The 24469-nt window shown below is 42.7% G+C and overlaps 1 protein-coding gene across 1 annotated transcript in view; it reads right to left on the bottom strand.

The window, feature by feature from the left end:
• The window catches only part of szt2 (SZT2 subunit of KICSTOR complex), a 125455-nt gene extending 104989 nt beyond the window's left edge, over nt 1–20466 (bottom strand). The window contains exons 1-14 of the mRNA XM_038268121.1: nt 20461–20466; nt 20167–20292; nt 18628–18801; nt 15369–15539; nt 15113–15235; nt 13774–13927; nt 10900–11006; nt 9575–9785; nt 8007–8177; nt 7707–7938; nt 7493–7622; nt 5014–5159; nt 508–660; nt 306–420 (exon numbers count right to left, since the gene is read on the bottom strand). Of these exons, the coding sequence (XP_038124049.1) occupies nt 306–420; nt 508–660; nt 5014–5159; nt 7493–7622; nt 7707–7938; nt 8007–8177; nt 9575–9785; nt 10900–11006; nt 13774–13927; nt 15113–15235; nt 15369–15539; nt 18628–18801; nt 20167–20292; nt 20461–20466 (2019 nt within the window). The remainder of the gene's footprint in view (nt 1–305; nt 421–507; nt 661–5013; nt 5160–7492; nt 7623–7706; nt 7939–8006; nt 8178–9574; nt 9786–10899; nt 11007–13773; nt 13928–15112; nt 15236–15368; nt 15540–18627; nt 18802–20166; nt 20293–20460) is intronic.
• Nucleotides 20467–24469: the final 4003 nt, after the last annotated feature.

Here is a 24469-nt window from a genome sequence, read left to right as displayed (position 1 = left end):
GTGCTGGCCGGGAACAGGGCAAAGCATGACACCAGGCTATATAGCCTCTGAGTGGTCATCCGCTCACACAGGTGTGACTCTGTTGGTATAATTACTCAAACTGCGCATGCCCGAAGGGAACATTGACCGCCCTCTGACGGTCATCCGGGATTCATAGAACCGTAGTTACATACATAACTTTTATTATTCTTTTTCTCGGAAATGTTGCTCTAAGTCTTCTGTTGAAGCTAGTTTACTGGCATCAGGGATAGTTCTAACTGGTTCCTTCCCAGAACCAGTTAAAAACTGCTTCTTTCTTTGAGTACCTTGTTTCGAATGCTTGCCGGTGTCCCAATAGGGAAGCCCAGACGCAAAACCATGCAGGGAGTCTTGGAGATCAGGCGGACCAGGTAAAACGACGAGGGGACCTGATCCGACTGACTGCAGAGACAAAGTTGAGAGAGTCGGCATTATGTCCTGAAGAACAAGGACCTGGTTTCATTGGAAGGACAGAAACATCTTCTTCACCCGTAAATGAGCTTGACGTAAGAGTAACCTTCTACCAACACAAAGCTGCTGCAGTCCCTCAACAGGGATGTGAGGGCAGAGTGGGAGATCCGGCACTGGATGGTGCTGTAGCGGCCGTTGTTACCAGCTGTGTGCAGATGTTTAGGGACAGGCCTAGGGGGGAGGGGGGGAGGGTTAGTGAGGATGACTAAAAAGAACAAAACCAGGAACACTGCAAACAAGGAAAGAACTTTAGGACTCAGATTCATTTCCACAACATGAAGCAGAGACCAGAGAAAGACAGAGTGAGACGCCAGATTAAGAGGCCAGAGTGAGACAACAGAGACGACAGAGAGACGACAGATAGAGACGACAGATAGAGACGACAGAGAGACGCCAGAGTGAGACCACGGAGTGAGAGGACAGAGTTAGAGGACCGAGAGAGACAACAGAGAGGACAGAGAGAAAGAGTGAGGCGCCAGAGTGAGACGACAGAGTGAGACGACAGAGAGACGCCAGAGTGAGACCACGGAGTGAGAGGACAGAGTTAGAGGACCGAGAGAGACAACAGAGAGGACAGAGAGAAAGAGTGACGCGCCAGAGTCACTCGCGACAGAGTGAGACGACAGAGTGAGACGACAGAGAGACGCCAGAGTGAGACCACAGAGACTACGGAGTGAGAGGACAGAATTAGAGGACCGAGAGAGACGACAGAGAGAAAGAGAGAAAGAGTGAGGCGCCAGAGTGAGACGCCAGAGTGAGGCGACAGAGTGAGGCGACAGAGGGAGATGACAGAAAGATGCCAGAGTGAGACCACAGAGACCACGGAGTGAGAGGACAGAGTTAGAGGACCGAGAGAGACGACAGAGAGGACAGAGAGAAAGAGTGAGGAAACGACAGTGAGACCACAGAGACCAAAGAATGAGAGGACAGAGAGCACAGAGAGAGTGAGGCGACAGAGAGGCATGTAGACTTAGCCCCATCCTACCTACATTCCTACTACCTACGTAGATACATAAAGCTTAAACACGGGACTGCTACTCGCAGCAGGTCGAGTTTAAACGACAATGAGCCCTAGTTCGCAGTTAAACTTCAACAGCTAACTGTGAAAAGGGAGGAGGAATGGAGTGGGGCCGGACTTGTTCAGGTTATTAAAGTGCAGGAGGTGTGAGATCTTAAGAACAGTTCTCCCCCTAACAACGCCACAGCAATTTCCAACACATCCGAAATTACAAGCCCAGGACCCCCATCTCCATCAACATCTCTTGACCTGCAAATGAGTTTAACCAGTGCTACAGACACTCAACAAGTCGCCATCCCCAAGCCCCCTTTATCTAGAACCAGTCACCCCTTTGACTCTTACCAGTTGGCTAGGTCCACCATGAAGTTCTTTCACTTCCTGGATGGGAGGTGAACTTCACCCCTTCACCTAAAACGGAGGAATTAATTTATGTGGCAGTTGCAGAAGCACAGCTTGCCACAGAAAATAACTCGACCTCAAACTGGTAAGGGCACTTCAGCCACAGCAAAAGTCCGTCCCTGGAATAGTACTAAGAGTGGCAGCGAGGAAAGAGGTAGCTTCATTGCAGCTAGCATAGAGAGATCCAAGCATTTCTAGCTGCCGCTTGGAGCTGTATGATTTCCCACAATCCTTTGAGTGACAGAGCATATATAAACACAGCAAACCTTGCTGAGTCCAACAACGATCCATTATTTCCTCTTTTCTACTCTGCTCGGCTTCAGATGTTTTAGGTTCTATACCAGAGATTCAGCTGCTCAAGACCTTAGTAACCTTTGTTTTCCTAGTCCTATTCCGGGAGTCATAACTAAACAAGGATTATTAACGTGCCTGTCTGCAGTGCCATGGTGTTTGTGAGGCTGAAGGGTGTCCAGATAGAGTTCTACTGTTGATCCTACAAAAACAAAAGGAACAGGAGGTAGAAGCTGCAATGTGAGCTATCCACAATGATGGTGACGTTCTACTCCACCATCGCCGTCTAGTCCATCCTCTCCTCCTCACTGTCAAGTAGCTGCTTCCCCCAGCAGCGACCAGGTCAGGCTGCAATGGATCATTGACTCTGCAGAGATGCTGATTGGCTGCAATGCTCCTTCTTTCTAAGAACTGTACACCTCCATGCACCAGAGGACAGTAGCTACGATTGCGGCTGCCACCTGTATGTTGTACTTGTCTGTGGGTAGCATCTCACCACCAAATCTAATCCCAGCTACATGTAAAACAGGCAAGAGAATTTTCTGATTCTGATGGGTTGTCCTATCCCTTCTCTGCCTGTAGGAATGATAGAACAGAACCCAGACAGAGATTATCATGACCTCAATTTGACTGTATGATCTGGTTGTACTGTAAAGTGCCTTGAGGTGACTTGTGTTGTGAATTAGCACTATATAAATAAACTGAATTGAACTGAAATAGATCCCTTACACTTATCTAGAGATGCAAAAAGCGGATGAATGATGTCCTGTGCAGGTCGACTAAAAGCAATGGTTATGAAGTAATTGACAAACTGATTAGAGGAATGGTCCTTCTACTTATTGTAGATCTAAAGGCTGATTTATACTTCGAAACCAGGTCCGCTGTGTAGGTGTCGCAGTGAACAAAAAGCCGTCCCCGCCCCCTCCACAGACACTCCGCTGCACCTCTCCAAAATTGTGAGTGACCGCAGACAGGAGGTTGTTTTGTTCTTATGACCGAAACAAATCGTGAAGTTGGACCAGCTAGAAGATCGAGGTGAACGAGAACGCTGGGACCCTTTTTCCACCTGGATCCCCGCTCTTTTTCGCTGACATGTCCCTCCGTTGTTGGACTAAATTCGCCCCCACTTCCTCGCCGCCTCGGCCGTATCTAGACCCACAGCGTATAGCACAGACCACGCTTCAATATTGAGCATAAATCAAAATGTCTGCGTCAAGCTCACTGCGACACACTGCTGCAAGAGTATAACCAGCCCTTAAAGGGGAACACCGTTTTTTATCACATTGGACCCTTGATTTTCCGTTATTCCATCATGTTCTACTCACCCATATGAGTTTAGTGTCATTTGGAGCCGTTCTGAAGATATTCCGTTAGGTTATATCCAGTAACATCTTCCTATGGGCAACGACTTGAAGGCACAAACTAAACTGTTCATCATTTATTCTTTATTGTACGCCAGCATTCAGAACATGGAGGCCAATCACTGTCCCACAGACATCCACAGTTTAATTTTTATATTTCTATCTTTTAAAACAAAGCGGAGTGTGTGTGACGTCATCCGCGTGCGCCGGCTACCGTTCATTCATCCTGTCTGCTGAACTGCTGCTAGTTTTCCTCACATGCCTGGAAGATGTCTAGTGCTGCTACCACAGATGATCTCCCTCTCCAAATGGAATTGAACGATTTAGATTAACTCGCCGAATATACATAAGAGGTAGAGCATAGCCGCCTGGTGTAATACACATTGGTTAAATAACACGCGGATGGCATCAGTCATACATGCACTGCTTTGTTTTTAAAAAATAGAAATATAAAAAATCTAACGGCGGATGTCTGGGTGACAGTGATTGTCCTCCATGTTCTGAATGCTGGCGTACCATAAAGAATAAATGATGAACAGTTTAGTTTAGGGCTGGGTAAAAAAAAATCGATTTAATCGATATCGAATCGATTCCTTTACATTTTTGCAGAATCGATGTCTAGGGAATGAAATCAATTAGTTTTATAGTGACGAGCGTAACATTCACATTCAAATGAGCAGGAAAGACAAACTCAAGATGACTTCAAATATAGCCAATCGGTTGACTGAAGACATGGGGGCTGACCAGCAAGCACCCTGTAGTTGTTACAGACAACGCTGCAAATATAGTTTGTGCTGTGAAGATAATGCAGCTCATGCATGTCTGCTGTGTCACGTCTGCTTGCACGAGTGAGTCTTCACTTTTTCACTTTTCACAAACAAGTTTGCACTTTTGAGACAGTTTTATTCACATCTCAAGTTTAAACTGTCCGATTTACAAGTTTGCACCTTGTGTTTAATATGACCGGAAAAAAATAAAATACATGAGTATTTTGAAACACATTTGAACCACTTTTACTATTGTAAAAACAGATCGAATCGCAATTAATCAATTTAGAACTGCATGAATCAAAATCGAATCGATTCAGGACTTTGGTAAAACTATCCGGCCCTAGTTCAGTTTGTGCCTTCAAGTCGTTGCCCATAGGAAGACGTTACTGGATATATCCTAACGGAATATCTTCAGAACGGCTGCAGATGACACTAAACTCATATGGGTGAGTAGAACATGATGGAATAACGTAAAATCAAGGGCCCAATGTAAAAAAAACGGCGTTCCCCTTTAAGCCTTATCAGCCATGTAGGGCAAGTCTTCATCTAAGCTTCTACCTAGTTTAGCCTTTAGATGGCACCGCTTTGATGTTGAGATTCTGAATCATACATGTCCACATAAACCTATAGCTATAGATCCGTATCACCGTTTCAGTCATTTGAACAGAAAGGGACTGTTCCTTACAAGTCATGTTCAAGGATGATGGCGATGCGGTGCATGTGAAACCATCTCTGCCAGAAGTTGGTGTCCATGGAGAGGATGGGTTTCCAGTAGGATGCAAACTGGGACTGAGACGGGTCTTTGGATCCACCGTGCTGCAAAGACAGAACCTGAAGGAAGAGGATATCAACAATTATAGGAGATCTGATCAGAGAGGAGAGGCTGCTTTGGTTGGAGGACAGACTCCGCCTCCTTTCCAATTGTATCAGCTTGGGTCTGGTTTGTTTTCTATTACAGTTAAACCCCATTTCAACGGTTGGTAGACCGGCCACTCCACAGTCCAGAAACCGCAACATTTAACAACCGCTCGATGCAAAGGTGCGCCTACAGGCACCAAATTAGAAGCAGCATGGTTGGAAACCATGCGTTGGAAATGCTGGTTCCTCTTTTGTGTTCAACTCAACACTAGCTTCAAGAGAACATTAAATGTCTATTAGTTAGTTTTTTCAACAAACGTTAAGTAGAAGTTGATGCTAAGAGGATCTCCTGCAGTGGCTCTGGAGAAGCCTCTGACTGAAGACACCGTCGTTTAACATGGCAGCACTTGATTTTGCTGAATGAGACACATTGATCCAAAATGACATGCGTCCACCGGACCAAGTCCTAACTTGGCCAGAACCAGCAACCACTCCAGGAGCAGCAGCTGGATGACGGTTGGTTCCCAAGGTACTTCTTTCTGTCCAGAACCAGATGTCAGAACCTGTTTTTGAATGAACGAGTCCCCTGTGGTTCTTCCCTCTAGGTCACATCCAGTCACCGTGAAGCGGATGCTGGAGCGACAGCCAGAGGACAGGTGGCAGGAAGCTAATGCTACTGCATGCTAATACTACAATACTTTACTCTGTTCGCTTTTAGTTTATTGTATCCGTTCTCAAAAGAGAAAGGGAAACGGAGTTTAATATAATCCAAGTCTGTGAATAGTTCGGTCTGAAATGAATGAATATAGTTGTTTTAATGGTTATTGAGTCAGATATGTGGCGGTAATGTCTGGTTTATGGGAAGCTTTTATCTGTCACTGTATAAATGGGCTTGGCTGATATTTAAGCTCAGATTGTTCAGATTGCTCAGAAGTGTTGTGACTATAAATCTTAGGCCCCGTCCACACGAAGCCAAACCCTGGCCTAAACTCACAAATTTTTCACCAAACCAGCCTCTCATCCATACGAAGCCGGCGTTTCGGGGGTCTGTAAACGATCTTTTTTTTATTCAGCCTTCAGAGTGGGAAGATTTTGAAACGCCGTTTTCGCGTTTCCATCTTTAAGCTCTAACCGCATTTTTTTTTTTTTACACGCATGCGTCATAGCGTCGCCTCTAAACACGCATGCGCGACACAGTATCACAACAACTATGGCGCCGTACTGTGTTGAATGGTTGCTGCTCATGCTACTCACCCTGCTGTCGGGCTTACAACAGAATCTTCTTCTTCTGGAATATCTCCAGGAAGAACAGAGCAATATCGACCACATAGTTCAGCACCTGAATTTGACTGAACCACGAAAATGGACCCGCAGGGCAACCATGTATAAATATTAGTGCGCATGCCCAACATTTCGTCGCCTATTTTTGCTTTGGCACCACAGCGCCACTTACAGGCCTGGCATACATTTTGCAGCGTTTTCATGCATTCGTGTGGACGATCACATTTATTTTATGTCTCCGTCTTTACGACAAACGTTCTGGAAAATATTAGCATTTCGTGTTCGTTTTGACTTCGTGTGGACGGGGCCTAATATCTGAGACGGGGTCTGGAATGGGGGGGTCTGGAATGGGGGGGTCTGGAATGGTGAGATGTTTAGGAAACAAGCCCAGCCCTCAAAATCATATAAATCTGTGACACGTTTATTGAAGACGTATATTTGACTAAAGACGGCTGTTAATTAAAAAGCATCGTCCCATTTGGCATGCAAGACGCGACTGGCGTTGAGTAATTCTACTTTAAACCAAGTCTCTCCTTTACTATTTAGTGTTAACGCAATAAACCCAGAGCTAGATGATTTCATGTCTGAACATAGTTCTTATCAGAAAGTGGTGTGCCTATTGACCCCATCAGTGACCGACAGTTGCCCCACTTCCTGTTTTCAGCACAACTCTGTATAGATGGAACAGCAGTCAGGCAGGAATGGAAACGCTGCAGAGTGAGTAGAACTGTACTGAACAGCTCTGAGTTCAGAGGAAAAGGGGCATTAGAGCCTGGGGGGGGGGGGGGGGGGGGGGGGCGAACCATCAGCCTCTCTGTCTGAACACAAGTCTATTTATTTAGTCTAGAAAGAAGTTGGTCTTTTTTTATGATGGGCATACTTTAAGAACTACTAAAAGGCCCTACAGTCACTAAAAATGGCCACTGTCCTGGTTCCAGGGGCCTCAAGCAGAAGGTTATCATGAACACTATCAGATAAGGGAAAGCGAGGCGACGAGTCCTGAGGGGATACGGCGAGCTCCCTACCGGGGTGGTGGAGCCAGGAGGGATGTAGAACAGAGGGACTCCGTTTTTGGTGCTCTCTGGAATGGTGTAATTCTCCGGGATGGAATTGAACGACTGCAGATGCACCAACATCTGGTCAGTTTGGTTGATGCTGAGAATGACACACATGGACACGTTACGTCCCTGCCTAAGACAATCCCCCGCAGTGCTGAGGTGTGTCTCAGTGGAAACGTACCTCTGAAGCGTGTTCCAGAAGCGGCGGATGACGGAGGTGCGGTACGGGCTGGTGATGGGCTTCCGCTGCGTGCAGCTGATATCGTGCAGGATGTCGTAGCTGCCTTCCATGGTTACCTCCACCTTAGTGCTCCTGTTGGATGGGTCTAATGGCCAGGTGGCGGCTGCTAGGTACTCTATATGCATGTTGTGTTTCCACAGCAAAGCCAGCTTCACCTCCAGCTGGGTTCCACCTAAACAAAAGAAGACATGATGGACTCTGACATCTCTTTCAGGTTCTCTCCTGAGGGCAGAGCTTTACCTTTGGTGAGGCTGATGTCTCTGACGGTGTAGCCTTCCCTCAGCCTCACGGACACGGCACTGATCAGATGAGCGTGGACCTCTTTCTCTGTGTGCTTCTTTCTCCTCATCACCAGGGCGGGGTTACCGCTGGCCGACACCAGGTGCTCATTGAAGAGTTTGTCTTGGGAAACTAAAACGACATGAATGATGCCTCATTACAATAAGACCGACCCTAAAGAGTTTATCTCCACAGTTTAAAGGACGACTAAACATCCTGATAGGTTCTGGCCAGAACTCGCCTCTAGCTGAACAAGCTGATGCTACAGGCTCATGTTGACAGGTAAAACAACACTGTAGCGAACACTGCTCCGCATATCCATCTGGAAACCTTCCGTTGAAGTAATTTTGGGAAGGGGCGAAAATACTGGTTAGCTGATTGGCCTATGTTGGTGATAGACGGGCCAAATAAACCAATCAGATCAACGAAGCATATGACGTAACAGAGCGATGACGAAGAGGAGCCAATTGATAGATCAAACTCTTGGTGAAACCAGTCGGGAGAAGAGCAAAAACATCTTTTCCTCTGAGAAAAGCCTCCAGAGCAGTGTTTTGCTCTTCTTTCAGTGAAGAAATACTCTGTAATTCTGATAAAACTTGCTCGATAGCCACGCTAACGCTAGTTTCATCGGCTGAAGCCGCCATGTTCTTTAGACTGAGCTGTCGCGCTTCTCGTTGCGTCACACCTCAACCCGCCTCAAAGCCAACGCTGATTGGACGTTCCTTTGGTGAACGGCTCCAAATTTTCTTTAACAGAGAGTCTCCAGACTGATTAGCGAGTGAAACCTTGAAAGCTCGCGAGATCAGGATGGTCTCACGAGGCTACCGCTAATACTCCTAATGTCTCCGTCCATGTACGTCTTCTCCATCCTTCAGCATCAATATAAAGAGCTGAGCTACTTTTTGCTCCTTCCACTGGAAGCCTGACAGGTCATGATCTATAATTGCAATGGCACCAAACAGAGCAGAAGGCAAAGGAACAGACCGGGGCGGATTGGATACAGAGGATGTGTGATTTCGGTAGAGGGGATGATAAGGAAGGGACTTCTCATCTCAATCACAACGGTTCAGGTTGAACAAAGTTTGATGATTGGCAGAGAGCGCATCAGACTGGACGGGACTCCCGCTGGTTCTGAGTGACTGGGTTTAAATAGAATGGGATTTACTTTAGCTCTATTGCTAGAAATACATCTGTTGGAACGCAGCACTCCTGGATCATTGGCTCCTGTCTCTGGTGCGTACGAAACGCAAAGCTGAAACTATTAACCAATATTGACCAATTGTTGATGTCGGCCATAACAGGGCAGACGCAGGTTTTCAGAATAATAGTGGTTCCATGTGACTGTCTAATGGAAAAGCTGAACCACAGAGAACCAGTCTGACAGGGTGGAGCAGGAGCACAGATAGCAGGTCTGCTTGCAAATCCACCCAGCCAGATCACTAAAAGAACCAACTGTAAAACAGAACCCGATCCTATAGAAACTGCTGTCTTCAGGTGGATTACACAGTGCAGGAAGAAAGCCGTCTCACCGCAGAAGAACTCGGAGTTCATGGACTCTGGGGTCTTGAGGAAGGAGTAGGTCAGGAAGGCCCTGTGGTAGGCATTCATCTCATGGCTGTTCTTGTCTACTTCAGGGCAGCTGGGCAAATAGGACCCAAAGGTGGCCAAAGACATGAACTTCATCAGCTCTACATTAGGGATGTAGCCGAAGCTGCAGTCGTAGGAGTAAGCACCGCCGACCTGGAGAGGTAGAGGAGAATGACAGGATCAGTGTGAGCAGCAGGAACTAGACGAGTCTTATTCTCCTACATCTCTGCTTTTTCTCATAGTAGCTTCATCTGGTCTGTTCCTGTTTGGCTGTGACTCCATCCTGGAGAGAAATATCAGCTGTGCTGCTGCCATCAACACCTTTGTTGATTTCTATAGCTCCAATTCACAACGCAAGTCATCTCAACGCATGGTACAGTTCACCAGATCATCCAGTCAGATTGATTCAAAGTAAGAAAACCAGCTGATTGCATCGACTCATTGACTCTGCAGCAATCCCTCACACTAAGCATGCTTGCAGCGACAGTGGAGAGGAAAAACTCCCTTTGAACAGGAAGAAACCTCCAGCAGAACCAGGCTCAGTGTGAGTGGCCATCTGCTGAGGCCCACTGGGGTTCAAGGAGACAGAAGCAGACATAGAAAAAGAAGCATAGATACAAAAGGCAACTGTCAACCAGCTCCACAGGCGGCCCCGTCCAGGAAACACACAGCCAGGCAGACGAGCTCCGAGCCAGCTCCCATGTCAGAGGATGAAGAGAGCACATCCAGTTAGTCACAGTCAGAGAAACAGGACTACACTGGAAAACAGGCCAAGCTCCAACATCTAGAAACAAAGGTGTTGATGGCAGCAGCACAGCTGATATTTCTCTCCAGGATGGAGTCACAGCCAAACAGGAACAGACCAGATGAAGCTACTATGAGAAAAAGCAGAGAGAGCAGAACGTTAGAGATTGAACTAACAGATTCTGCAGAGTGGGAGAATAGAGATAGAATGAAGCAGAATGATGAAAAAGGGGTCCCTATGTCCTCCAGCAGTCTAAGCCTATAGCAGCAGAACTATAGAGATAGATCAGGATAACCTGAGCCACTCTAACTAGAAGCTTTATCAAAAAGGAAAGTTTTAAGCCTAGTCTTAAAAGTAGACAGGGTGTCTGCCTCACGGACTAAAACTGGTAGTTGGTTCCACAGGAGAGGAGCCTGAGAACTAAAAGATCTGCCTCCCATTCTACTTTTAGAAGTTCTAGGAACCACTGAAGTGAATAACAGGAGTTCCATCCACACGTTATTCATTTCAGCTTCTGCATACCTGCACAAAGGAACATGTGATGGTTCCACTCCTCAGCTGGTTCAGCAGCGTTTCGCACACGCCCACATCAGGAACGCTGGTCACACCGTCAGTGATGATGATGATGCCTAAAACACACAAGGTCCATCATGTCACCATGGAGACCGAGTCCTAAACTCCACACGGCTGCCTCTGCTTGAACCGTAAACTCCATTTAGCGTTAGCTGGTTAGCTGGTGTAATCAGAATAATGTGTGAAATTCAACAAATGAAAGTAAATAAGACTTTAGAAAAATGAAAAAATAAAAACATTTAAATAATCATTATGTTTTTAACAACAAAACTAAAGAAAAGTCTGAGTAACAATGAGTTTGTTGTTTCTGAGGAATCCGTGAAGATGTCATCAGTAACCATGGTGATGTGAATCAAAGCTCTGATTGGATGGGAAACAATAATCCAAACCCGGATCTTATCTGGGCTCCAGATCTAATCCACCGTGTTTTCTTCACAGCAGAAGCTTTCTGACCAACATCCCTCCCAGTCTATTCTGTTCAGCGGTGACCTCAGCTAAGGTCAAAGGGCGTGCGCAGGCACACCGAACCTTATCCGAGGAAGAGATGGTAGCCCCATGGTTTCTGGGCTTATATTCACGCAGGGCAAAGCAGAGACACCTCCTGGTGGAGGTTAGAGCTCTTATGAGAGGATGCTGACTGGATGGTTCTGTCAGTCTGCCCCAGGGCCAGCGCGGCTTCACCATGGAGCTAAATCGTCTCAATATTCACAAATACACGTATCTGATTCATACATGCACAGGACAAGATCCACCAAAGTGTTTCTGGTCAATAAATAATTATAAATTAAATAACATTAGCTAATCCCCAGATCCCACATCCTCTGCCCCGCCCCGCTCACATTCATCGTGCGGAGTACTAGTCTGTCATGTTAATGAATGAGAGCTGTTCCACATCCACCGTTACTCCAGGTCAAGATCCGTATATTGCAATCACACCAAACAGGAAAGAGAACAGCGAGAAGATCCGGTTTGACTAATTAAAGTATCCTAACAACCGATCGGTAACTACAAATTAGAGCTTAATTCTTGAATACATTCCCAAAAACTGAGAACCTTTAATTAAATGATTGGATGCAAACTATTGGTTCTTCAACGGACCAGGAAGCAGATTTCTCATCTCCATCTAAATATTTATTTTACACCGAGGGGCTTTAAAGTTTAACCAAATCCAGTCCTTCAAAGAGTGAATCTCACAACTTCAAAATAAACTTCTTAACGCAGGCATGGATGCAGAGAGAACAAACCAATTTTGTATGATTAGTCCTATTACAAAGACCCACAAAAAAATAATGTTTGGTCAGAAACGTGAGATTGATGCTGATGGTGAGGTTTAATCATGTCATATTAAATCAAGCATTCATTACTGCAGGTTTTCTTCCTATCAATTAAATAATAATAATATAGCGCATGCTCTCCAGGAGCTCTGAGGAATTCGGAGTGGAGCAGGACGGGAGGAACAGCGGAGGATGTAGGCTTTGCTTTGAGCTGGCGGTCTGGAGCGGGGCGGGGCCGATACAGAGAAGGAGGGAGCTGGGGGTAAATCATTCCACGTGGATTACTTTCTTGTGATTGGCTTGCAAAAGGGAGCTCTGTGATTGGTGGCAAATCATCCCTGTTAAAAAAAATTCAGTAATGTATCGAGGCATGTCAGGGCAGTCTAAAAAATCCACTTAATACGTTTAAAGACCACTGCTACTTTATAATTTAATTTATAATAGTTCAGGGTTCCTACAGCATAATGCAAGTTAAATTCAAGACTTTTTAAGGCTTTTTAATGCCACTTGAAATAAAAATTTAAGACCAAATTCACAAGAAACACAAGAAAAACCTGCTTGCAACAACTTACCCAAAGGTTTATTTTAACATAAACCACTGCACTAATGTTTCAAATTTTGAAAAAGCTTCCCATACAGGAAGAAAGCTAAAAACACACAAATGACAGATATATTTGAACAATTATTTAACTGAATTCACAAACTTTGTTTTAGCAGGGAACAAAACAAATCAGTTTTAAAGCCCCAACATAACCAGTGCTAAGTATTTTTTGCAGCTATTTTTCTTTGTATGGTTTTCTTAGTATGTTTGATTTGGTGATAAGTGGAGGCGTTGCAGAGACAAGGGTGGAACTAAACTGAGAAATACCGGCTGTTTCTCTCTAACTCCATTTTGACGCTTTGTGTTTCGTGCTTCGCATGTGCGACTCCACTGCCTTAATTCCCATCGTTCTGAGCTTGAATGACTTCTTGCACTAAATCCACTGAGCCTCATGTATGTTCCCTGGTTTTAGCCATGGAGAAAACTCTTGGCTGGAGACAATTATCGTTACATTTACACTTGCTCATATTTTCCATGGTGCATCTCCCAAATGTCCCCCCCGCAACAACAACGCTTTTATTGGTTCCGCTATCGGGACGGAACCAATAATGGCGAGCCATTTACAAAAAAAAATAAAATAAAAAAAATTGTCAATTTTATCGTTTTATTTAGATTATAAAAATAAATCGTAATAAAAATAATGCTATTTATGATGTTTTAAAAATTAAGACCTGCGAAAAACTGATTTAAGACATTTTAATACCAATTAAGGCCTTAGTTTTATTTTGAAGAATTCAATGCCTTTTAAGACTTTTCAAGGACCCGCAGGAATCCTGTAGTTGATGGACCAGAAATGCTTCGGTGAATCTTGTCTGTGCGTGTATGAATCACACAATCTAGCTCCATACTTCACCAGAGCTCACTACCATCAGTGTGGAGATGTAGCTTGAAGTTCAGAGCAGTTAGCATTCCATCAGCCTAGCAGAGGAGCAGGTGATGCTGATATACCTGCACTGGAGTTAGAAGGCAGCAGCTGGAGGGCCAGGATCCCTTGGCGAACCATGCTGACCAGCCCCATATCGGCAGACACCACCGACATCCCCTGATTCCTGGGGGGTTGGTCCTCCACACTGCTGCTCAGTCCCAGTCCTGGTTCCACCATCTGTTCAGAAATCATTCTGTCATGGTTCTGCAGCAGCAACATCTCTGATGGTGGGAGGGGTTTACATTTACATCTGATTATCCCAGGATTAACCAGGAGTAACCTCAGATTAACTCAGGAGAAACCCATCAGTAGTTTACGTTTAATCAAGAAGTAACCCAGGTAAAACCCAAAACTTACCCAAAGGAAACCATGGGATAACCAAGCAGTAACCCAGGGGTAACCCAGGTTAACCACATAATAACCCAGGTTAACCAAAGATTAACCCAGGTTAACCACATAATAACCCAGGTTAACCAAAGATTAACCCAGGTTAACCACATAATAACCCAGGTTAACCAGGGAATAACCCAGTGTAACCAGGGTTTAACCCAGTTTAACCAGCTATTAACCCAGGTTAACCGCATAATAACCCAGGTTAACCAAAGATCAACCCAGGTTAACCACATAATAACCCAGGTTAACCAGGGATTAACCCAGTGTAACCAGGGTTTAACCCATTTTAACCAGCTATTAACCTAGGGTAACCACATATTAACCCAGGTTAACCAGGGATTAACTCAGTGTAACCAAAGATTAACCCAAGTTAACCAGGGATTAACCCAGGTTAACCAGGGATTAACTCAGTGTAGCCAAGGATTAACCCAGTTTAACCAGCTATTAACCTAGGGTAACCACATATTAACCCAGGTTAACCAGGGATTAACTCAGTGTAACCAAAGATTAACCCAGGTTAACCAGGGATTAACCCATGTTAACCAGGGATTAACTCAGTGTAACCAAAGATTAACCCAGGTTAACCAGGGATTAACCCATGTTAACCAGGGATTAACTCAGTGTAACCAAGGATTAACCCAGGTTGACCAGGGAGTAACTCAGGTTAACCAGGGATTAAGACAGGTTAACCAGGGATTAAACCAGGTTAACCAAAGATTAACTAAGGTTAACCAGGGATTAACCCAGGTTGACCATGCATTAACCCAGGTTAACAAGGGATTAACCCAGGTTAAGCAGGGATTAACTCAGTGTAACCAAGGATTAACCAAGTTTAACCAGCTATTAACCTAGGTGAACCAGGGATTAACCCAGATTGACCACATATTAACCCAGGTTAACCAAGGATTAACACAGGTTAACTAAGGATTAACCCAGGGTAACTAGGAGCAACAAAGAAGTAAGCGTGACCTGTTGCCGTTGCTGATGCAGAACCTTTGCCGTGTTGCTCTCCAGATTTCTGAGCTGTTGGTAGATCTGAAGAACGAACTCCTTCAGATTGGTTTTATCGAGCTGACAGCCCTGCACCAGAACCTGCGGGACAAACCATCCAAGAAAGTCTGCTGGTTGAGGTTAACACCACAGCACCGTTTCTCAGATGTTCTCAGAGATGGCTGACTTTAGCCGAGCTGGCTCTGGAGGACTGGAAAACAGAAGAAAATCTTACCTGGGGTGAAGTGAGACCAATAATTGAGGAATAAACCAGAATGGTGATAAAGATTTTGGGCCTGAAAAGCTGATCTGTTCCAGGAACTTTGAAGGGTTGAGCCAGCCCAGCCAGGCACTTGGACAAGGCGTGAAAGACTTCATCAAAGATCATCTCTCCTGTGCTGTCGTCCTGCAGTGGGAAAACCAGACAAGTCAACCCAAACACAGATCAGCCGCCATGCTGGCCCAATCAGACCAACCAGGTCCAGACTATAAAGCTCTTTGTTCGACAGAGAATCCTCATCAACTACATCAATACCTGCTTTCTTTTCTCCCTGGTGACAAAAACATCCTTCAGAACACATCACATGGTAGTTTCTACCTCCCATGCCTTAAAGTTTCACTGTTGGGCTGAATTTAGACGCCTTCCCCTGAGCCAAATTCAATGTCTCAGGGTTGATTCCTGTAGAGGCTCATCATCCAAGCCAGTTCTGATCACTGCTGTTATGATACGGAGGCTGAATCCACGCTCTGCCGCACAGCAGACAGGAATTACAAACTCCACCTCAGTCAGCTTTAAAATCTGGGCAAAGTTAACCCAAGGAGGTGACCTGGAGTCTTCAAGATGAGTGGAGAGAAGAGATCAGTTCATTATAACCAGTGGCGCCACTAGGGGGTGGCCACTGGCCCCCCTAGCAATGCCCTGGCCACCTCACTGGCCAACTTACTGGCCAGGGTAAATTGTAATAGCATCAGTTTAGCATTTCATCCCATTCTGCACAACTAGCAACGTAACATTAACACCTTGAACCCACTGGATCCCAAACCAACGTGTCCCAGTGACCTGCACCCGACCAGAACAGAGAGTCAAACCCCCCAGCCCAGTGATTACAGCCAGCCACACGTTGGAGGATGGACAGCAGGTCTGACAGTGTCTCTGGATTAGGTTCCTGTATCGCAGCTTGTGGAGCAGACGTCCACATCTGGCTGAGTAAAGCCGGGCATGTACTGAATGTTTTTTTTTTTGCTGTTTTTGGGCCGATTCTCAAGGCGTGAGAGAATTTGATCAATCAGGCCGAGTTTTAGCCTCATTGTGCGTTCTGCGGCGTGTAGCATACAGGCGGTAAAGAGGGGCGATCAGCCTCTCACGACCACCTCCCCATCAGGAATCGTAAGGTCAGGAGAAAATCAAACATCTTTTAAATTCAGTCGGCCTTAGTGAGGTGTTGGTGGGTAAATCCTGCTGTTGAAGCAGAGCTACGAGCCTGTTGTGGAGGAAGGTTCACAAGCTATTTGGTTGTGGCCGGTTTGTGGGAAGCATCTAGCTAACCAGTTAGCAACTTAGTGCTAGCAGGTTCCCAATGGGAAATTCCATTGGGACCAAGTAGCACTAAATTGGTGCCTTAGAAACGACGCTGTCAAGGAACGCTATGGACAGCGGAAACATGCAAGAGGAGGAGAGTTTAGTGTCGGAGGTCGTGGATGAGTCTCCTCTGTCATCCATTTTTTACTTAGAGGAGGAAAGCGGGGACGAAGATGTTGTGGAAGAGGACGCCAGGGCGGCAGAAGCTTGGTTTGGTGTAGAAGGCTTCCAGCCGTTCATGTTTGAGCCCTTGCCTCGCAACGCTGCCAGTTCTGTTAGCTCTACGCCTGCCGAAGACACAGACGTCCATCCCCGTGCACTGGGACGCAACTCAATGGGAAAGGAAAGGATTCTGGTTTCAACCGTTGCGTATATTAGCTGCGACACATGAATCAAGATGCTATGACCGAAAAAATTTGATTGACAGATGACCGTTGATATATGGTTGGCCGAATTTAGGTGTTCAGGCTGACGTAGAACTAACTGGCCTGCAGAAGATAACGGAAAAAAACACAGATTTTAAGACAGGATTTTTTTTAAAATAGAAATGTTCTAATTTTTGAGACAATATCATCTGATAAAGAGAACATTTATATACATGTTTAAGCCAAAATGATTTGACATTTAAATATGATTTCCCTATGACTTTAAAAATGCGGTTTTGTCATACAGTTTGAGTTTCTGCATGTAACTAGGGGTGAGTATTGGCGTGTGTGATGCGATACGATACATGTCACGATACTTGGACCTCAAAGTGATATTATCACGATATTGCAATATCACTTTATGTTGCGATATTTTAACCAGTTATCAAAATAAAATATATAGACAAAAACGTCGCCGTCCATAGACAAAAAAACAACATCAGAATCCATGTTGTTTGTGGTTTGAGTCAGTCCGCTGCTTCTACTGTGGCCGCCTCAACTATGCTGCGGCGCACAGCAAAAGGTCTCCACCACCCCAGGGTGGGCGTGCAGAGAGCCCATTTTCACTCATTGTTTTAGAAAAAAAATGTTGTTTTTTATAAAATCGATATTAGGAATTGAAAGATCAATAGTGAAAAATCACGACATATCGTCAAACTGATTTTTTCCCACACCCCTACGTGTAACAGTTGAAAATATCATACAGTGTATGCCCGGCTTAAGAAGGCACAGGCTATGAATGTGGGCTGGGGGTCATTGGTGCTGGGATCCAGATTGAGGAGGTGTCTCCAACCTGGACAGAGTGATAAAGGAGGGATTCCGTTCTTTTTCTCCAAAACCAAGTCTCCATTGATTGAGTTCATTATGAACCTGTCAGTTTATCCCAACTCCATGAAGCCGGTCTGACGCCTCGAGGCACGTCTGGACCGTTCGGCCTGTTCATCTGGTCTGGACCCTCATGAAGGTCCATGCAGTTCAGGTTTCACATATCAGTGGGTCTGCAACCTGTGGCTCCAGAGCCACATGTGGCTCTTTGGACCCTCTGCTGCGGCTCTTAAAGTGGCTAAAATGTATATAAAGACCTAAATAATGTACTACTAAATAAATACCAGTCTTAAAAGCTTTAGTGTTTTTTATAAGATGGATAAGAAGGACATAAAAAAAAAACAGAAATATGTTTTTAGAGTCGCTTCCTTTTAATTAGCTTGGAATTTATGTGTTTTAATATTATTTTAAAAGATAAAATACATACACTGTTGGTTGTTTAAGATGGCAACTAATTTCCTATACTAGAAAATAAAAAACAACCAAATTGTTTTTCTAAAACGTCATCTACTTTGCGGCTCTAAATAACTTTGACTTGGTCGGACTCGGAGCAAAACGGCTCTTTGGCTATAAAGGGTTGCGGACCCCTGGAGCAGAGCCATGCTCAGCCATAATAACCTCTCAGAGGTTTCATTTCGTCTCCTGAACACGGATCCAGGTCTTACCACAATCCCTGTGGAAGGGCTGAGGTCCAGCTCTATGATGAAGCGGTACCGGCGGGCCAGAAAGGTTGCCCGGGTGGACGGCATCAACGTGCAGGGGTCTGTGGTGGGGGGGGATTCTGGCTGCCATCCCTTGGGATGGACAGCTATCAGGTCCAGCTCATTCTCAGAGGTTTGCTGTGGAAAGAATCAGACATTATTGGAAAGACAGAGATTTAAATCAATCGTTATTCGTAACTCTTGACTTCGGTTTAATGCAGAGGTCACGGATTAGCGGACCGCGGTCCGGTGTTATGCTGAAAAGTGCATCCCAGCTGAAATAGGCCTCCCCAGACGATTAAATATTGCTCTCGTGGGCAATAAATTGTGCTTATTTGGCAGATCAATTTACAAAAGTACGGGTGTTATGAACAACATTAACTCCAAAGACTTTAACCGAGGTACGGCTGATTTATTTGTTCTAATCTCATGTTTTTCACACACAACAATAAACAGTGAAGCTGACGAGAGTTTGGAAACTGCAAAGCTTTGCCTTCAGCAGAAAATCAAACACGCATCTAAACAGACCAGTGTGATGCATTCACGAGCGTCACATAGCTATGGTGCATTCAGGAGCATGGGAAATTCCACACTTACAAGGAAAGAGACAAAAAGGGATCAGAACTTAACTCATACAATAATGGATTTATTCAGAAACATTGTGGGCTTTCTTATAATACTGACTGCTCTAGAATTGTATTTCTGTTATTTTTTGATTATGCACATCTGCTAGATTTTTATTCTGAAAAAATCTATAATATTACAGCAGCAAATTATCAAAGTTTTTCAAAAGCCTGTTTAAAAGCTTTAAATGAGGCTTCAGATTATACAGCAACAATTGTCATTGTGTAACAGGCAGAAGTAGCGTTTGCTGACCTTTGACCTTTAACTACTGATGGATATACAGGAATACAATTTCAACTCCTCTGAGATAGAACCGGATGCAATTTTTGGCAATTTCTATTTATATTATCTAAAAATTCAATGTATAATATAAATGCATAAATACCTCATTTTATTTCAGTGTTAAATTCTGTTTAAAGTAACAGATCATTAAAAATGTCTCCAGACCTTTACTGGTTGATGATTTTCTTTATTCGGACCCGCTGATTTTTTTATTGGTTACCCCTGGTTTAATGTTTCGAAATCTTTATTTCCCGTCATGTGCTCCATCCAATGCAGATCATTGGCTCCGCCCACATCTAGTGAAAACTAGTGTCACTGGATGAGTCATAGAACGCAAACACTCATTGGTTAGCTAAAGGAAATCATCAGAAGCAAGCAGGTGTTCTTCAAACTGCTAACGTGAACTTTTACCAAAGTGATTTTATACTGCAGTATCTATACTTCTACTTAAGTAACAAATGTGTGAATTTTTGACCCATTGTCCTCAGTATGGAACCTGTCCAGCCAGAGGGACGGGTTGGACACGCAGCATGTTTTGGTTTGCTGAAATGTGTGCCAATCAGAGCATCTGGGTTCTAGGCCACTGGTCCAGCTTACCAGTTCAGACGGAGAGGCCGGCCTGATGCTTTGATTCAGCTTGCTGAGGAACCAGGCCAGACGCACATTCCTGGAGATGCGGTAGTCCTCCTTCATGAGCAGGTAGATCTGGTCGGCCTCCTCCACCTGTTGGAGGGAAACAGAACATGTCTCATCTAGTAAACATGACAGAGGCATATGTAGTACATATTTCAGATTTATAAAGCGCTCTGAGGATCAGGGTCAACAGTCTTCCTTTGGAGAGCCCAGATGTTTGGCTCCAAGGCCCCACCTCTTGCTCCGCCGTTTACGCACCGGCATCTAGACATCCATATCCATCCATATCCATCCATATCATCCATATCATCCATATCCATCCATATCATCCATATCATCCATATCCATCCATATCATCCATATCATCCATATCCATCCATATCCATCCATATCCATCCATATCATCCATATCCATCCATATCATCCATATCATCCATATCATCCATATCCATCCATATCCATCCATATCATCCATATCATCCATATCCATCCATATCATCCATATCCATCCATATCCATCCATATCATCCATATCATCCATATCATCCATATCCATCCATATCCATCCATATCCATCCATATCCATCCATATCATCCATATCCATCCATATCCATCCATATCCATCCATATCATCCATATCATCCATATCCATCCATATCCATCCATATCATCCATATCCATCCATATCATCCATATCCATCCATATCCATCCATATCCATCCATATCCATCCATATCCATCCATATCATCCATATCCATCCATATCATCCATATCCATCCATATCCATCCATATCATCCATATCCATCCATATCCATCCATATCCATCCATATCATCCATATCCATCCATATCCATCCATATCCATCCATATCATCCATATCCATCCATATCATCCATATCCATCCATATCCATCCATATCATCCATATCATCCATATCATCCATATCATCCATATCCATCCATATCATCCATATCCATCCATATCATCCATATCATCCATATCATCCATATCCATCCATATCATCCATATCATCCATATCCATCCATATCATCCATATCCATCCATATCATCCATATCCATCCATATCATCCATATCCATCCATATCATCCATATCATCCATATCCATCCATATCCATCCATATCATCCATATCCATCCATATCATCCATATCATCCATATCCATCCATATCATCCATATCATCCATATCATCCATATCCATCCATATCATCCATATCATCCATATCCATCCATATCATCCATATCATCCATATCCATCCATATCATCCATATCCATCCATATCATCCATATCATCCATATCCATCCATATCCATCCATATCATCCATATCCATCCATATCCATCCATATCATCCATATCATCCATATCCATCCATATCCATCCATATCCATCCATATCATCCATATCATCCATATCCATCCATATCATCCATATCCATCCATATCCATCCATATCATCCATATCCATCCATATCCATCCATATCATCCATATCCATCCATATCATCCATATCCATCCATATCATCCATATCATCCATATCCATCCATATCCATCCATATCATCCATATCATCCATATCATCCATATCATCCATATCCATCCATATCATCCATATCCATCCATATCCATCCATATCCATCCATATCCATCCATATCATCCATATCCATCCATATCCATCCATATCATCCATATCCATCCATATCATCCATATCATCCATATCATCCATATCCATCCATATCCATCCATATCCATCCATATCATCCATATCAATTTCCCAAACATCCATAACCATCCATATCAACCATATCCATCCATATCCCTCCATATCCCCTCCAAATCAAAAAATAACCATCCCCTATCATCCATATCAAACCAAAAACCATCCATTAAACAACCTTTAACCATTCCCCTATCCCAAACCATAACATTTTCCCTATCCATCCATAACATCCATATCAACCATATCCATCCAATCATCCATATCCATCCATATCCATCCATAACATCCCTATTCCCTCCATAACCATCCCAAAAACCATCCAAATCCATCCATAAACATCCAAAATCATCCATATCATCCCTATCATTCCCCAAAACCATCCCCTACATCCAATTTCCCTCCTATCCATCCATAACCATTCCCTATCCATCCTATCATCCATAACATCCTATCCATCCAATCCAACCATATCAACCTATTTCCCTCCATATCATCCATATCCATCCATATCATCCAGTTTCCCTCCATATCCACCCATATTTTCCCTCCCCTATCATCCATATCCTCCATATCATCAATATTTAATTCATTTATTCATTATTATCATTATTCTTCATCATTATCTTCTTTCATTCATATCATTTCATTCACTCACATATTATCATTAATTTTTAAATCATCATTCTTTCATTATTCATTAATATTCATTCTTTCATTCATATTCATCATTATTATTTCATATTTTTATTCATTCTCTTTTCATTACATTCATTCTCATATTCCATATTATCATTAATTCATCTTCTTATTCATCATTTCTTTATATTATCATCATTATATTCATCTTTCCCATTCAAAAATTCATCAATTATTCATCATTTATTCTTAATTCATTCATCATTCATTCATTCTTCATTCCATCTTTTCATATTCATTATTCATATCATTTCATTCATTTAATCATTCATTAATTATCATTCTTTTTCATTCATTCATTAATTATTACATTCATCATTTTTCATTTATTATTCATTCATTCATTAATTTCATTCATTAATTATTATTTTCATTTATTCATTCATTATCATAATTCAATCATTCATTCATTCATTCATCATCATTCATCATTCATTATATCTTTCACCCCCCCCCCCCCCCCCCCCCCCCCCCCCCCCCCCCCCCCCCCCCCCCCCCCCCCCCCCCAAAAAAAAAAAAAAAAAAAAAAAAAAAAAAAAAAAAAAAAAAAAAAAAAAAAAAAAAAAAAAAAAAAAAAAAAAAAAAAAAAAAAATCATTTTCATTCTTTATATCATTAATTAAATCATTCATTCATCATTCATCATTTAATCATCATCCAATCATTCATTCATCATTTTTATTTCATCACCCATCATTATCATTATTCTAATTAAATCATCAATTCATCATTCATATCCTTTTCCATTCATTCATCATTCATATCATTTATTTCATTTTTCTTCAATAATTATTATTAATATACATTCATCATTCATAATAATTATCTCATTCTTCATTCATTCATTCATTCATTCATTCATTCATTCATTCATTCATTCATCATTCATTCATTCATTCATTCATCATTCATTCATCATTCATTCATTCATTCATTCATCATTCATTCATTCATTCATTCATCATTCATTCATTCATCATTCATTCATTCATTCATTCATTCATTCATTCATTCATTCATCATTCATTCATCATCATTCATTCATTCATCATTCATTCATTCATTCATCATTCATTCATTCATTCATTCATTCATTCATCATTCATTCATTCATCATTCATTCATTCATTCATCATTCATTCATTCATTCATCATTCATTCATTCATTCATTCATTCATTCATTCATTCATTCATTCATTCATCATTCATTCATTCATCATTCATTCATTCATTCATTCATTCATCATTCATTCATTCATTCATTCATTCATTCATTCATCATTCATTCATTCATTCATTCATTCATTCATCATTCATTCATTCATTCATTCATTCATTCATCATTCATTCATTCATTCATCATTCATTCATTCATTCATTCATTCATCATTCATTCATCATTCATTCATTCATTCATCATTCATTCATTCATTCATTCATCATTCATTCATTCATTCATTCATTCATTCATTCATTCATCATTCATTCATCATTCATTCATCATTCATTCATCATTCATTCATCATTCATCATTCATTCATTCATTCATTCATTCATTCATTCATTCATTCATTCATTCATTCATCATTCATTCATCATTCATTCATTCATTCATCATTCATTCATTCATCATTCATTCATTCATTCATCATTCATTCATCATTCATTCATTCATCATTCATTCATTCATTCATCATTCATCATTCATTCATTCATTCATCATTCATTCATTCATTCATTCATTCATTCATCATTCATTCATTCATTCATCATTCATCCATTCATCATTCATTCATTCATCATTCATTCATTCATCATTCATTCATT

This window comes from Cyprinodon tularosa, unplaced genomic scaffold (assembly GCF_016077235.1).
Source record: "Cyprinodon tularosa strain WSP-4 unplaced genomic scaffold, ASM1607723v1 ctg693, whole genome shotgun sequence".
Lineage (NCBI taxonomy): Eukaryota > Metazoa > Chordata > Actinopteri > Cyprinodontiformes > Cyprinodontidae > Cyprinodon > Cyprinodon tularosa.
The sequence above is the reverse complement of the archived record's forward strand: the minus strand, read 5'-3'. Positions and strand labels throughout refer to the sequence as shown.